This window comes from Mustela nivalis (assembly GCF_964662115.1).
Source record: "Mustela nivalis genome assembly, chromosome: 2".
Taxonomy (NCBI): Eukaryota; Metazoa; Chordata; class Mammalia; order Carnivora; family Mustelidae; genus Mustela; species Mustela nivalis.
The window spans coordinates 180,050,324-180,065,180 of NC_139021.1; the positions used below are offsets into that span (position 1 = coordinate 180,050,324).

Consider the following 14,857-nt stretch of genomic DNA (forward strand, 5'->3'; position numbering starts at 1 on the left):
GGAGACGAAATGTTCTTCAGGACCGAGGTCCATTCAGCCCTAGCACGGGGGACACCATCCACAAGCCTCAGCTGCCTTAACTGTGAAAGGGGGGGTTCCTTCCTGAATAGACACGGTCGGAGCCCTATCGGGGGGCAGGCCACACCGGGATGCCCTGTCACCTGCTGTGGATGACGACCCTTGTCCTGCGGCCCAGAAGGGAGAAGGGCGTCCCTCGCCCCAGGGTCCTTCCAGCCACCCACGGTCCACCTGCCGCAGACCCTCCTTCCCGGCAGGCGGGTGCAGATCTCAAGCCACAGACACATGTCACGAAGCCGCTCCTGTGGGTGGGGCTGGAGTTCAGGGCCGCCAGTGGCCTAAGTACCTGTCTGCGGTCAGGAGAGGCACCAGACCTGCCACTAAGAAAGGGCCCTCTGAGCCCAGGGAACAGGCCAGGCTGGCTCCGTGAGCCCTCCCTGCGGAGCCCTGGGGTGAGGCAGGGGCCTGAGTCTGGCCACGCTGCCCAGCAGGACATCCCAGGCTCTGGGGGCCACGAGCCCAGCCATGTCTGGGAGGGGGAGGGGTGGATGGTGGGGAGGGGAGGACAGTCTTGCAGGGTCACCTCTTTGGGGGCACAAGGGCTTCACCTACCCTCCAGACCTTCCAGTGCAAGCAACCCTATGCTGCCGGCCCGCGACCACTTTGCAAACCCAGTTCCGCCCAGGTTAATCACGCAGCAAGAGAGTTTAGGTCTCACCTCACGTCCAAGTCTGGGGCTGGCCGGATCCAGATCCCAAGGCATGCCCAGGCAACCCTGAGGCAGGGCCAGAGCAGCCCCTCCCAAATTCCCCCACATGGAAAGGAGGCGGCGTGACCCTGGGAGGACAGGAGGCCGTGACCGGAGGCTGGGGCGTGGCGGGAAGTCTGAGTCGCAGCACCAAGCCCGCCTGCCCGCCACGGGGCCAGGGCCGCTTCGGCGTCCCCGCTCCTCCTCCAGACTGGGGGGGAATAAGGCCCCTCCAAAGGCCTGGGCCTTCCTGGGGGCCAACCCTGCCCCTCTCAGGTGGAAAGTGCTGCAGAGATGGGGACGCAGGGCAGGACACGCGTGCCGGCCTCCTGGGGCTCGTGGTGCCCCCCCCACGCTGGTGTGATCATCCCGAGGGCCTCTCCCTTTCTCTCAAAAGTGCCCCATTCAGAGGGTGAACATATTGGTATAAAAAGAAACCAAAAGTCAGACTCTGCCCTCCGCGACTGTCCGGGGCGATTCCTTCCAGCCCCTCCCAGCCTTCTTAACACACTTCGGCTCGGCCGAGTCGGCCGTGGTGCCGGGCTCCGGGGCACGGACTCCCGTGTAAGCCCCGCAGGGGTTTCAGCCTGTGCAGACCTGGGGCCGCTCCGTCGGCTCGCGGCCTGACATCGGACGCAGGTGCCAGACGGCCCGGCGCCGGGGGCCACAGACCCCGTGAGCCCGGCGCTGGGGCCCCGGGCAGAGTCTGGTTTCAGGCAGATCTGGAGGCACAGGAGCTCGGGTCGTGTCCTTCCCCTGGCACTGGGGGAGATGCAGGGTGGCCGTGGCTGGGCAGGCTGAGCGGAGAGCAGATGCCCCTACGTGAGGCCAGTTGGAGGCCGGGGCCCAGCCAGGGACCTCAGCTGAGGAGGGCTGGAGGTCTGTCTAGGGCCACCTGGGCAGGGAACAGGAGGCAGAGTCCCTGGGTCCCTGGGCCCCCAGCCCCCAAGCTTCAGCCCCAGCAGCCGTGTTGCACCTGGGGCACGAACTCGGCGTTCTAACACCATCCTGGTACGGGGGCGGCTGCGGGAAGGAAAACCAGCCACAGGAAGAGTCCAGAGTGCTCTGGTGCCTCACAGCCACAGGGCGTCCTCGGGACCCGGCGGGCCTTCTAGCCAGAAACTCTGTGGTTCGATTTCATGGGCAAACCTTGGGTTACAGAAATGTAAACGAGCCTCTGAAGCCTGTCCTCAACCTCCCGAGCGTGGCTAGCCAAGCGTCCGCGGTCTGGAGGGCCAGGCACGCGGACTGGGCGCCCCGGAGCCCACCCTGGGTCAGGCTGGGAGCGCCGGTCCCCCCCAGCAGCGGGAGCAGCGCAGGTCTGAGCCCTGCTGCCCGCGTGGGGAACGGCCCGCCCGCACCACGTCCTCGCCTAGCCCGTGGGGGAAGGCGGCAGGCTGCCGGGCGCTAGGCCGGGCCTTCCGCAGCAGCAGCAGCAGCACGACCTGGGGCGCACGGCCCTGTGGGGGGCCCAGCTGGCAAAGGCGGACTCCCCTCCCGCGCCTGACTCCGGAATCACATGGAGCCGGTGTCTCTGCTCTGCCGTCCTGGGGTCTCTGGCTCCCGGATGGACAGAGAGGCCAGGCCCCTCCACCTCCAAACACACACCCGTGTACACACACGCGTTGCCCTGGGGACCGGGCATATCAGACGGTGCCTCAGAGGGCTCCCTCATGCCCACGGCTGTGGCCACACACACTGGCTCGCTCCCCTTCACGCATCAGCCTCTGGAGAGCTGAGATGTCTGTTCGCCCCATCTCACCACCCTGACCGCGAGGCTCGGAGGGGAGAGGAGGGCCCGGCCTCGGCCCCTGCCAACCCAGAGCCACTGCTCCCGTGGACAGAGTGGGGAGCCACCAATCCACCACAGCCGACAAACCACGCAGCAGGCTCCCGGAGGCTGGGTACTGAACCAGGAAGCTTTATTTACACAGTAAGAGTAACAAGCAAATTCCTGAGAGACTAGAGCGGCTCTAGTGCAAGACAGTTGTGGCCCGCGTGGGAGGACAGGCAGCCGTGGGCGGGGGTAAGGGTGCAGGCCCAGTGCCTTCTGCACACATGTGGCTCGGCCCCCGGCGGGCTGGCCCAACGCCACTCGCTTCGGCTGCCTCACTATTGGGGGTTCAGCAGCCCCATGGGCGGAGCCTCTGGAAAGCACGCTACAGCCCCCCCAGCAGCTCCTGGGACATCTCCTCCACGCACTGAAAACACAACCTATTTGCCAAAGAGACTATGCTAGAACAGACTATCCTACCTAGCCTACGAGATCTCTGCTGTGGTCTGGGGGGCGGTTTGCATTATCTTTTCTCTTTAAAGATTAGGCAATGTCTTCTCTGACTGGAGCCAGCAGGAGAGGTTTGACCAGCTGCGCGGCTGTGGCAAGATGCGGCGTAACTACCTGTACGGGGTGGGGTGGGGGGCGGAGTGCCTGGGCCACGGCAGCCACGGCCCAGCTGGCCACGGAGTGCGCGTGACTTGAACCTCACGGGCAGATGTGGAGGTGCAGGCCGGGCCCACGGCAGAGCGTCCAGGGCTCTGTGTTAAATACCACGGAAGCTCCCTGAGACCCGCAGCGGCCCGAACCCGCCGCCCAGGGAAGCCTCCGCTGGAGCAGGGAGCTCGCGCGCCACCCTGTGCACTAGGAGACCCATTTGAACATTGGGATTTTCTTTTCAATGTGGACTTTTCCTTTATTTAAATTTTCTTTCCGTGTACAAATTCACAAAACTTTCCTGCTACAAACATTTTGATGACGAGTAAGGCTTTCTGAGAATGAAAATCTATGGGTGATCGGCACAAGCGCCCCCGTGGCCTGGACGTCGTGTCTGCCCGCGGGCCCCGCGCCAGCCCCGGCCTCCACCGCGAGTAAGGCAAGAGGGTTTGTGGTAAACGGTTAAGGCCACCGACCCCGGCCCGGCCCAGGCCCTGCGGGCAGACAGCGGCTCTTGTCAGTCCTATGGCCGTAGCAGATGCTCCTTCTGGAGCAGGTCGGGACACACGCAACAGGGAGTCTCTCCTCCCCACCCTGCTCTCTGGGAGCTACAACCCTGCGTTCATCCTTCAGGGTCCCCGGGCAGGCAGGCGGCCAGTCCAGGCCTCCCTTCCAGCTCGCAACTCCCTGGGTCTCCTTCAGAGGCAGGAGCTCACAGGCATCCCCTAGGAGAGGCAGGGCCTGGACGCTGACGGGGCTCCTCCTGGCGAGCGTGCCAGCCCGCCCACGGCCCCGCGGGGACAGGCACACGCAGCCAGAGGGAGCCCCGGGCGAGCCTCCCTCCAAGAGCCTCCCGACCAGAAGTCCCGGCGTCAGCAGGGCCGAGCGGGACACGCCTGCCTGGACGGCAGGGCGGCACCTTCTGCACAGGGCGGGCGCTCCAGCCAAAGGGGAACGTGGGACGACCGGAGGGCATTTCTTTCTCGGAGCAGAAGGGACAGTGGCCACTCTCCCCCCACTGCTGCTGTGGGCTTGCGCTAGGAGCTTTGGCAGGAGTGAGGACAGCAAAGACGGGCCTGAGGAGCTGGAGGGCCAAACCCTGCCTGGGGCTGGAGTAGCTTTTGCCCGAAAGTGCCACAGGACTGGGTTTGAGGGTCGACGGGACCAGCTAGGGCGGAGGTGGGAAGGCTTGGCCTTCCTTGCCACAAGGCCTGAGAACGGGGAAGCAGCTGGTGGGTGGGGTATGCAGGCAGGTCGCCGGCCCCACGGCGCTGTGCCACACACCCACCACCTCAGGTGCCTGCCCAGCTGACCCTGAGGAAAGGCAGCCGGTGGGGGAGTCACCACTCAGGCCCGTCTGGCTCACCTCAGTCCCTCACTGTGCTGTGGACCAGGAGATGGGACCCCGCCTCTCCTTCCACAGGAAGGAGGTTTAAGAGACCACACTCCCTCAGTGGCCCCTCTTGGTGTGGGCTGGGTGCCAGTACTGGGTGCCAAGGTTTCTGAGGACAGGAGTCACCAGAGTGTGCTCTCCCAGTTTGTAACTCAACGACCCCAGCCCCCGCTGGCTTTGCTCTAAGAAGATGTGGCCTCCATGACCCACTACGGGGGGGACGAGGCATGATGGCAGGCCCACCCAGAGCCACCGGCTCCCTGCTTTGGCTCTTCGGGGTCCTAAGGGGACGTGCCTTTGGTGGGAGCCACTGAAGGTAACTGGTTCCGGCCCCAGGACCTTCCCTGTGTCCACACAACCATGATGCTATCTGACCTGAGGCTTTGAACACAATCTGGGATTGTGTTCACTGAATTGAGATCTTCTCTACAAGCATCTTATGGCTGATTTTTAAGAACCACCACCCCAGAAATCAGAACTTGAGCACCACGCTTTTCATTGAGGCAAACCGTGAAGCTGTGAGTACAGTTTCCCAAACAGGGTCTTTCTTTTGGGGAAAGAGAGTGAGAACCTTCGTACTCACTCTGTGCACGTAAGGCCTTCGCTGTCCACAGAAGATGAGCAAAAGCAAGGAGACTACGAATGTGCCTTTGTTACGTGTCAGCAAACTCAAGAGAATACACCGGTTATTTTTAGCTGTAGTGGGGAAAGGAGCCACTTGCTCATAAGCCGACAAAATTGCTATTGTCTGAGGAAGATGCCAAGTTTGCTACAAGCCAGAGTCCAAGAGAGCAGAGCCCGTGTGGTGTGTTTGCCAGCCGGGCTTCCTGAGAGCGAAACCTCAGGGGGTCGGGGTTGGGGAGGGGTGGGGCGGGGCTCCCCTGCAGCAGGGCATCCGCAGGGGTGCCTGGAGCTGGGGACCGTGCATGCGCCCTGCACTCTGTGCCCGCCGTAGGGACGCCGCGTGGAGGCGCTCTGCTCCCTGGGCTGAGCAGCAGGGGCGCTTGTCGGGGGCGGGGGGTGCACTGGGATGAAGGCCAGCATCCCACCAACCAGCGCCAGTGTGCTTCGAATACGGCAGGCAGCCTTGCGGGTCCCCGGTCCAGCCCACAGGCCGCCTCCACCCCTGAAACGTGCACAGGGCCTGGGTGCACGGACCTGCTCACAGCTCCTGCCTCCCGAGGACGTTTTCAAGAGGTTGCCCGTTACTGGTGACCTCTCCCGGCTCACCTGAATCCAGCTGATCCCCCAGGGACAGGTTGGCCACAGAGAATGGCTGTCACGTGCCAGCCCTGCCCAAGCGGTTCCCGGAGCGGCAGAGAGCCACAGGGTCAGGCTCTCCACGCCACGGGAGAGGCAGAGAGTTCTGTCTTTTCACCAACAGACCCACCCACGTCTACCCAACGCAGACGCCTCCAACAAGCAGCCCGAGCTATTCCCCAGGCCCCCAGAGTTCCGACACGGTGCCCCCCCACCCCGGCACCCCAGGGCCTCGGTCTCCCACACTTGGAATTAAGGCCAAATGGTTCTGATGTTACTACAAAGGAAAGCGTCTCCCGAACCTTCCCAAGCCTGAAGCAGGGAGACCTGGGAGAGAAGGCACGGAATACAACGGACTGAAGGAGGCTGTGGGGCCGACCCCCCGGAAATGAACCTGAGCAGGAGGCCGGGAAGGGCCCGACCCCGCCAGACGGCCCTGAGCACGCGCCCACCCCCGCCAGCCCCACAGAGCACAGAGCAGCGGACCCTGCGGGACCCGGCAGGGCAGCTGGCGAGGAACAGGGGGGACGGGCCCAGCCCAGGAAGCTGCTCTCGGGCTCCGGCGGCCCCTTGGATGGCCGTGGCCGTGGCCGCTGTGCCGGTGAGGCGCGGGGGCGGGCGGCTGTGCGGCGTGGCCGGGCCTGCGGGGGGCTCCCCGCCTCAAGTGTCCGCGGCCCCTCAGTTGTTCTCTATCTGTTCAATGTCCAACTCGCCGTCCAGGGAGCAGGGGCTGTTCCCGGCCGCCCCGCGGTCCCGCCAGGCCGAGGCCGGCCCCCAACTCCGGGCACAGCCGTCGCCCAGGCCGCAGCCGCCCGACTCCTCACAGCACTGCTCCTCCTTGCAGGCCAGCTGGTCGTCGAAGGCTGGGGGCAGAGGCTCGGGGACCGGGGTCCCGGCGGGGGTCCTGCCCCCCAGGCTGGAGGCGGAGGCCGAGAGCAAGGCGGTCCAGGACCTGGTGCTGCTGACGTGGAGGGCAAAGGGGCTGTGCGGGCCGCAGTCCTCCATCCCCGCACTCAGGCAGCTGAGGCTGCTGAAGGTCTGACAGTTCTGTGGGGAGACAGACACACGGGTCAGCCGGCATCCCGCGCCCATCCCCAACGCAAGGGCTGTACGGCCCAGACGGCCGGCCGCAGCCCCTGGGGCGACCTGGTGAAGGGTCCGCTGGGCGGTGGAGGCCCACCAGCGCCCGGCCTCCTCCAACATCCGGGCAAGAAGAGGGGCCGTCGGCGAGTGGGCGCGAGGAAATAGGCCCCGGCCAGTGAACACCGGGTTAACACACACAAAATCCAGTTACCCAAAAACGAAGAAAAGGGCCCGAGCTTGATACCACCGAGGCGAAGGGAAGCTGCGGCGAGAAGGCCGGGCTCTGAACCCGGAGCAGGCTGCGCTTCCCCAGGGCGAGCTGGCAGAAACGCAGCGCCTCCCTTCCGCCAGCCGTTCCGGCAGGTGGTCGCTGGCGGATGCCGCAGCTCTGCGGGCCGGGTCGCTGGGCTCGCCCGCCGGGGGCCTCAAGCAGACCCTCAGCCTCCCTGGCCCCGGCTGCCTCACCTGTTCTGTAGGGCTCTTTGAGGGCCCAGTGGGAAACGGAGGCCGCCTACCGAGTACTGCCTGTGTGGGGCCGGCCCGGGGAGGGAGGCAGCCTGGGGGCTCCCCGAGTGGCAGGTGCAGCTCCAACAAGACCCCAGGGTGCTTGGGGACCCCTGGGGGCAGGCCCGGTCCTGTGCACAAGTGGGTGAGGTTAAACGCCTGCTTTCACCACAGAGCACGACTTGGGACAGAGGGGTATGACAGCTGGGGGTGCCCACAGCCTCGCTCTGGGGACCCCCCAAAGGACCAGCAGCCATACAGTCTCCTCTCAAAGGGGACCCAAGGAGAGATGGGCTTTGGGGCGTGAGGTGGGGACCGGGAGCGCCGAGATCACAGGCGTGTCCCAAGGGCCCCGGTTCTTTCACAGGCTGCGGTGCTCACACACACTTAGCGGTGTTCACACACACTCGGCGGTGTTCACACACACTCGGCGGTGTTCACACACACTCGGCGGGAAGGACGACCACCGGCTGTCATGGCAAACGAGCGGCTGAAACAGGATCAGCCAACGGAAAAGAAAAGCCACCCTCTCTGGAGGAAGGTGGCTGTGCCTTTCTTGGGCTCGCTCATTGTTCCCGAACGCTCCGGAGCAAACTGGTCTCATGGGATTGCTTTCCTTGGAATCTTGTGACTAACCAAGAAAGGTGAAGCCCGGAGGGTGGGGGTGGGGGGGTGGGGGGTGGCGCCAGGGGACTCTGGGAGCCCGGGCTGAGATCAAAGAGAGAAGGGCCAGGCCACGGGTGAGAGCTGTGAGGCCTGGCCAGGCCTGGTGGAAGCCCAGGTCACGGTCCCCGCGGACTGGGGGCCCTCCCGTCCCCTGGCCTGGGGGTGCCGTGGGGTTCAGCAAGGCCACCGTCCACACAGTGCACATTCTGTTCCCCACCACTGCGGGGAGCTGGAGACGGCTCCCAGACTAGAACGTGATCTGACTCTTGGCAGGTGGAGGCCCCAGATGCCCGCGATGGGAGGGTCTGGGGGGCCCCTTCTGCCCTCCAGATGGGAGGGTCTCGGGGGCCCCTTCTGCCTTCCAGCCACTCTCTTCTCCTGCCTAGACCTGAGCCAGGACAGAAGGAAGTGGGCGGATGGCCTTGTCTGGACAGGGTTGTCAACCTCCACCTCAGCCCGGGTCCCCAGCTGCTCTGCACACAGAGTTGCAGAAGCAAGGTGGGGACATGTCTGGAGCCCAGGTACCCAAGGAGCCCGACCCGGCCCTTCTGCCGGGCTGCACAGTCAGCCTCTTGGCCCTAGAGGAGCTGTGTTGTGTGAGGACATGCAGAGAGTGGCGAGTGACACCTGTTACAGAGTAATAATGTCTGATGTGAGCCGGATGTGCTACGAAGGGGGTCACAGGCAGTGGCCCTGGGGATCACCCACGGCCGTTCACCGCAGCGTGCCGGACACCTGCTGGGAGCCCCAACGTGGCAACAGTGGGAAGGCTGGCGAAAACCTGAACAGGAAGCACTCCCGAGTCTGCGTTCACCCTCCCTGGCTGCTCAGACTGCCCCCCCCCCCTGCCACAGATCCCGGGTGGGGGGCAGCAGGGTAAAGGTGCAAGTGGAGGGGGTGGAGGACTCTGCGTCTGGCTTTATGGCAAATGTAACCGTCTGTGTCTGCACACTAATCAGGTTAAACATTAGCCGCACCAGCAGCAGGGCGCTGGGGACCCCAGTCTGCTGGGACCTTCCTGCCTTTGCCTAATGTAGTCCCTGGAGAGAGCTGAGGAGGGACAGGCTATCACAGACCTGGGCTCTGCCACCAATGAGTACCAGGGTCTCACACAAGAGCCTCTGAGCTACGGACCTCAGCACACCCGGCAGGTAAGGGGTGGCCCAGGGCACCTGGGGCCACCCTGCGGCAGCTGTCTGGGATAACGAGGTCCTTTCTGCTTTGCAAGAGGGCAAGAATCTGCCAGGTGTGGTTGGTGAATGTTGACACAAGCAAGCCCCAGGGTGTCACCGAACCCCACCCCTGAGAAGTCCTCAAAGGCACCTGCTGCTTGACTGCAAAGCCAATGTCACCTTGAAAACTTTGTTGACTCAAAACTCAGCCATTTCAGCCACAGTCTTGGAAAAAAAGAGACCAGCCCGCCCAGTGCCCCAGCTGGTGGCAAGTCCCACCTGCCAGGGAGGAACGTGACCGACACAATGCGGCAGTGTACGTCCTGCCCGGACTCCAGCCCGGGTGAGCCTACCCTGTGCCGACGCCCAGGGCCCAGGGCTACCTGTGCCCACCGCGCCCTGGGGGCAGGGTCCTGCCCAGCCTCTCCTGGCAGCTCGCACTCCCCAGAAGCCTGGCTCCCACACAAGAACACTGCCCGGGCCTGTTGGAGGCCCCGAGGCCTGCGTGCCCTCAAAAATGTCTGGGGAAAAGCTGCTAACAAGTTCAAAGCGCCACATGAACACATCATTCCATGGTGAAATGGTTGCTCCAGGACAAACAGTCCCCCACCCCAAACTCTGCTCTCCTGAGGCCCAGCCCTGGCCCAGGGATTGGCCACCCACTTGGGCACAGGCCTGCTCAGGTAACCAAGATCAGAAGCAGCCATCACCGTGGCCTCAGGCTAGTGGCTGGAAACACTGTTGAGCACCCCAGTCCTAGAGTCTGGGGCAGCTTCCAAAAGGGGCCCCTAAACGTCAAGATCTTCCCATCAGATCCGCCAGACCTCAGCTCTAGCCAGCCACATTCCAGCCCACCCCAACCGTCCCCCGGGGTTTCACAGCCAGGAGCAATGGGCCCCTCTTCCGCATTCCTACATCCTCCTGGGTGGGAGGCCTTGGCCCGGCCCTGGGGACAGAGACAAAGGTCCTCACCTTCCGCGGTGCAGCCCCAGTGAAAGTCTGTGTGGTCCTCCTTGTAGACAGAGGCCCACCAGATCCTGGGCAGCAACAGCACCTCATCTGCCAGGCCCAGTTCCCTTCTCGACGCCCAGTCCCTCCCCCGCCCCCCAACCACCCACACTGTGGAGAGTCCAGGAAGGTCAAGGTCCCTCCAGATGGACTGGTTTCCTGCTCCCAGGAAACCCACGTTACCTCAACAGACACTCAGCCCCAGCCTGCTGCGTGCACCAACTTGGGCCCCAAGCTCACGCCTCTCCTCTAGTGCCCCTGCTTTAATGCTAGCCTAGAGGGGCACAAGGGAGGGAGCCCAGAGTCGTCTACAAGCTGAACTGCACCACAGGCTTTACCAATAAAGACCCAGAGCATTAAGTCTGGTGGGTAGGGAAACAAGAGACTTCTCCTGAGAAGAGCTCCAGGATGCCAGACGGTGGAGGAAGCGGTTGGGGGATCCCACGCAAGGACAAGGGCAAACGTGGACTTTTGGAGGCCAGGCCCCCTTCCTCCCGACCGTCCTACCCTGAAGAGGGCAAGCCCTTCTCATGCCCGTCTCCCTGGCCACCCCCCAATGCCCCGAACCCCCCCCACGCCTGAACCTAGCACGGGCGGGGGACCAGTCGGGACGGAGCTTCTGGAGTTGGAGGAAGTGGGCCCAAGTCTGGCTCCCCCACTGCTGACTTTCCAGAACAGCAATGTGGGTCCTGGCCAGAGGCCGGCTGCAGGAGCACGGCCGGCTGTTTGCTGGACCCCTCTCCTGGGCTGTTCTGTGTCCTGGGCATAGTGTCCCCACAAAGCGCGCCTTAGAGCCTTACAGCTAGCACTGAACTGGGACAACACATGCCCCCCGAGGCGCACGCCTTCCCAGACGAGCCCTGCGAGAGCCCCCCACTCCAGCTTTGGCTGCTGGACTAGACAAGCACACCTGGCTTTTCCTCTGTGGAAGCCTGTCCCCCTCTTTTCAATCCAGCTTTACAGATCTCTCTGTGTCACAGATTTGGAGGGAGCTACCTCTACTCCCTCTAGAAAGAGGGCCCTAAAGAAGCCCAACTTACAAGTCAGGATCATCGGACCCAGAGCCTTCCTGGCCTGAGCTGCCCGGGGCCTTGCAGTCGCTCTGCTGGAAGTTGCTGGGTCCAGGGCTCTGGCGAAGCAGAGGCCGCTTCCTTCCCAAACAGACACTCTGATGAGAACACAACTCTCCAAGCATCAAGAGAGCACCAGACCACGAGGATGGCTAGTGGCCTGGAAGTTTTCTAAGTCTCATTTATGCTGGACAAGAGATTTCCTGGGGGTGGGTTTGTCCTTTGTTGGTGGTGCTGTTGTTTTTAATGTCTCGGAGAAGAAAAAAAGGTCCCAGCACATGCTGGGCCAAACGAGAATCCATCTCTGGCAAATCTGAATTTGGCATGAAGGCCAGCTGTCTCAGAGGAAGCTCCGGGGCCCAAGGAGTCAGGTTGGGGCGGGGGGGGGGGCAGCTTCTGCCAAGGCTGCCCAGGGTCAGCACTGTTGGGCGGGGGGCGGCGGGGTGACATGCTGGGGCTCAAGCGGCCTGAGCCCGGCGGCGCGGCCTGTGCTGGACGCCGCTGCTCGGGGCGCTGTAGAGGCCGGCCCTTCACTCTGCGCTCCTCGCCATCGGGGCCCTGCCACAGCCCAGCTCACACTTCTGTGCCAGGCGGGTCAGCTGCTCGCACAGGCCTGTGTCAAGGCCCAGCCCATTTCTATGAAATGCTTACCTTTGGACTCTACAAGAGGCAGCCTTTTCGAGCCTAGACTGTTTCTCTACCCACAGAAACAAGGGAAACCCAGAGAGGCCCGCAAAAGTAGGAAACAGAGTTGCCCCAAGGGGAGCCTTTGGGGCCCAGTGAGCCCTGCTGATTTGGCACTGGCTACCTGGGGCTCTCTCCCAGATCACAGGTTCTAGAATCAAAATCCCAGGGAGCCAGCAACTATCTCTGGGGCATAATGACAGCCCTGGCAGTTACTAGGATGTCCCTGGCTTCCTGGGCCACCACTTCCACAATTTATTTCTGCAGAGGCCACACAAGTTTACTGAGCACCTCTCTACCTGGCACCCAAACCCCATCTTTGCATCATCCCCTCTGGAAGCCATCCATGAGCCTGTGTGTGCCATGACTAGCCCCACGCAGCCCTGACCTGCACCCCACTGCCTGGCTCGGGTGCCCGCTCAGGCGAGGAGCTCAAAGCAGCCTGGGAGCATAAGGGAGGACGCACGTGGTGAGCCCCACCTGGTTTGGCTTGCACGCTTGCGCAGCCCGGAGGGCCCCAGGCTGCCGGGGGCAAGGCCAGGCCTTGGTGGCCCAGAGCCCAGCAAGCCCTCTGAATGGTGCCCCCCTCCCCGGCCCAGGCCACACTGTGACAGACACAGTTTCTGCACCGGGACCCCAGGGGGCAGATGGCCCGTCCGGACACAGAAGGTATGGAAGCCAATGCGAAAGGGCCTTCCAGCACTCTGGCAATCAGAAAACCAACATTTTGTTTCTGCGGCATGCGTCCCAGCCAGCACACACTCAGGACAGGACTTGTGAAACCACCTCGCTCTCGGGTTGGAGTAAGGAGAATTCCTTGCCTAACAAAAGTCCAGGGGCCTTTCCAAAGCACACAGGGCTCTGGCAGAAGGCCAAGGCTAGCATGCTGCCGGGATGCCTAGGGTGTCGGGGGCAGCTCCTACAGGAGCAGGACTGGAGAGCACAGAAGGGCACGGTTTCTGTCCAGCTGCCTGGAGCTGGGTGATCTGAGGGCCACGTCGGGACGCAGGGAGCAAAGACTACAGAGTATCGGGCCCTCGCGGCTCTGTGTCCCTGTTCCAAATAGCAACTTCCGGAGAAAGAGGATCCTTTATGGAAAAATGAGCAAATCGTCAACCAGTTTAACAACTGCATTTTGCAGACTGGCAGACAGAGGTCAAGACCAGGGATTAGGACTCGCCCCCAGTCGCATGCCTAGCTGACATGCGACCAGACCTCTGACTTCCAGGCTGCGCTCCGGAGAACAGCTGATCCTCAGGCAGAACAGCGGCCCAGAAAAGGCTAGACAAGCCAGGGCTGGAATCGCAGCTCCTGGGTGCCCTCTGTGGAACCCTGGCAAACCATTAAACTTCTGAGCCTCAGTTTCTCATTTGTACCAGGAGGCCAAGAAGAGCCCCAAAGTCCTAGCACTGTCTGCAGAAATGAGAGCACCGAGACGGCCAATGACGGCGCCGGCGACCCTGAGCCCCTGCCGCCCTCGCACCTCACTCGGGCCCAGAGGGCTCAGGTTTTGGAACAGAATCTGTACCACAGGGGGCCAAATCCAACTGCCCTTTTAAAATTTTTATTTATTTGAGACAGAGTACGAGAGACAGCACGAGAGCAGGTTGGGGGCCGAGGGAGAAGCAGACTCCCCACTGAGCAGAGAGCCCGATGTGAACATGAGCCTCGAACTCTGGGATCATGACCTGAGCCGAAGGCAGAGGCTTAACCAACTGAGCCACCCAGGCGCCCCCAACTACCCCCCTTTTTTTTTTTAGATTTTATTTATTTATTTGACAGATCACAGGTAGACAGAGAGGCCGGCAGAGAGAGGAGGGTGGAAAGCCGGCTCCCCACTGAGCAGAGAGTCCGATGCGGGGCTCGATCCCAGGACCCTTGAGATCAATGACCTGAGCCAAAAGCAGAGACAACACACTGAGCCACCTAGGCGCCCCCCAAATGCCCTGGATAAGGACAGCTCAGGACACCTGAACAGCTTTCAGAGAGACAAGAACAGAGGCTTGACTGCCAACGGAAAGGCAAACTGAGGTGTCACGGAGAGACCATGTGTCACTCATCCACTTGGCAAAACTCACGTGTGGCCAGTGTGTCAGTGGGGACATGGGCCACCTGCAGAAAACATTGGGGGGCGTGGCTCCTATAACGTCACTGGGGCCACACCCTCAGGGTGACACACACATGCCACCCTTGGCCCAGCGGCCCTCCTGGGGGACTGCATCTCCAGGAGGACCCACCTGCATGTCTGAGAGGACGCAGGGGCTCCGGAGCTCACTGCTGCGCACGCCCGCACGGGCTCGGGGGCCCGGGAGGGCGGCCTGGGAAAGAGGGGCCATGGTCACAGGACAGGACATCCTGCAGCTTGGCTCTGACACAAACACACCTCCCGGGTCTGTCATTTTAAGAGAGCAAAGTGCAGAAGAGTAGATAAAGCAGGTAATCTTTTGTGTGAGAGAGGGGAAACAAAAAAGAGGAATTATCCTCTGCTTCTATTTGCATAAAGGAGTTCTAGAAGGATCACAAGAAACAAAGTAGCAGTTAACCTGAAGGCAAGACTCTCCACTATTATTTTAATTTTTGAACACATGAAGGTACTATCAAAAAACAAAATATATATGTGTGTGTGTGTTAATTTTAAGAGGAGAATACACACGGAGTTAGAAATTCAGAGAAGGATGACCCACAGGCCCAAATCTTATTCAAATGGTCACTTCCATTTTCAAAAAAAAGGAGCCCCCCCCCAATCTCCATATTAAACCATTTTGATGTTTCTTCATCAAAGTTCTTTTTGGCTTCCCTTCTTATTGGCAGGAACGAGGC

The 14,857-nt window shown here is 62.1% G+C and overlaps 1 protein-coding gene across 1 annotated transcript in view; it reads right to left on the bottom strand.

The window, feature by feature from the left end:
• Positions 1–2,666: 2,666 nt before the first annotated feature.
• The window catches only part of FAM53B (family with sequence similarity 53 member B), a 70,941-nt gene continuing 58,750 nt past the window's right edge, over positions 2,667–14,857 (bottom strand). The window contains exon 4 of the mRNA XM_082721683.1: positions 2,667–6,897. Within this exon, the coding sequence (XP_082577809.1) occupies positions 6,529–6,897 (369 nt within the window). The 3' untranslated portion in view covers positions 2,667–6,528. The remainder of the gene's footprint in view (positions 6,898–14,857) is intronic.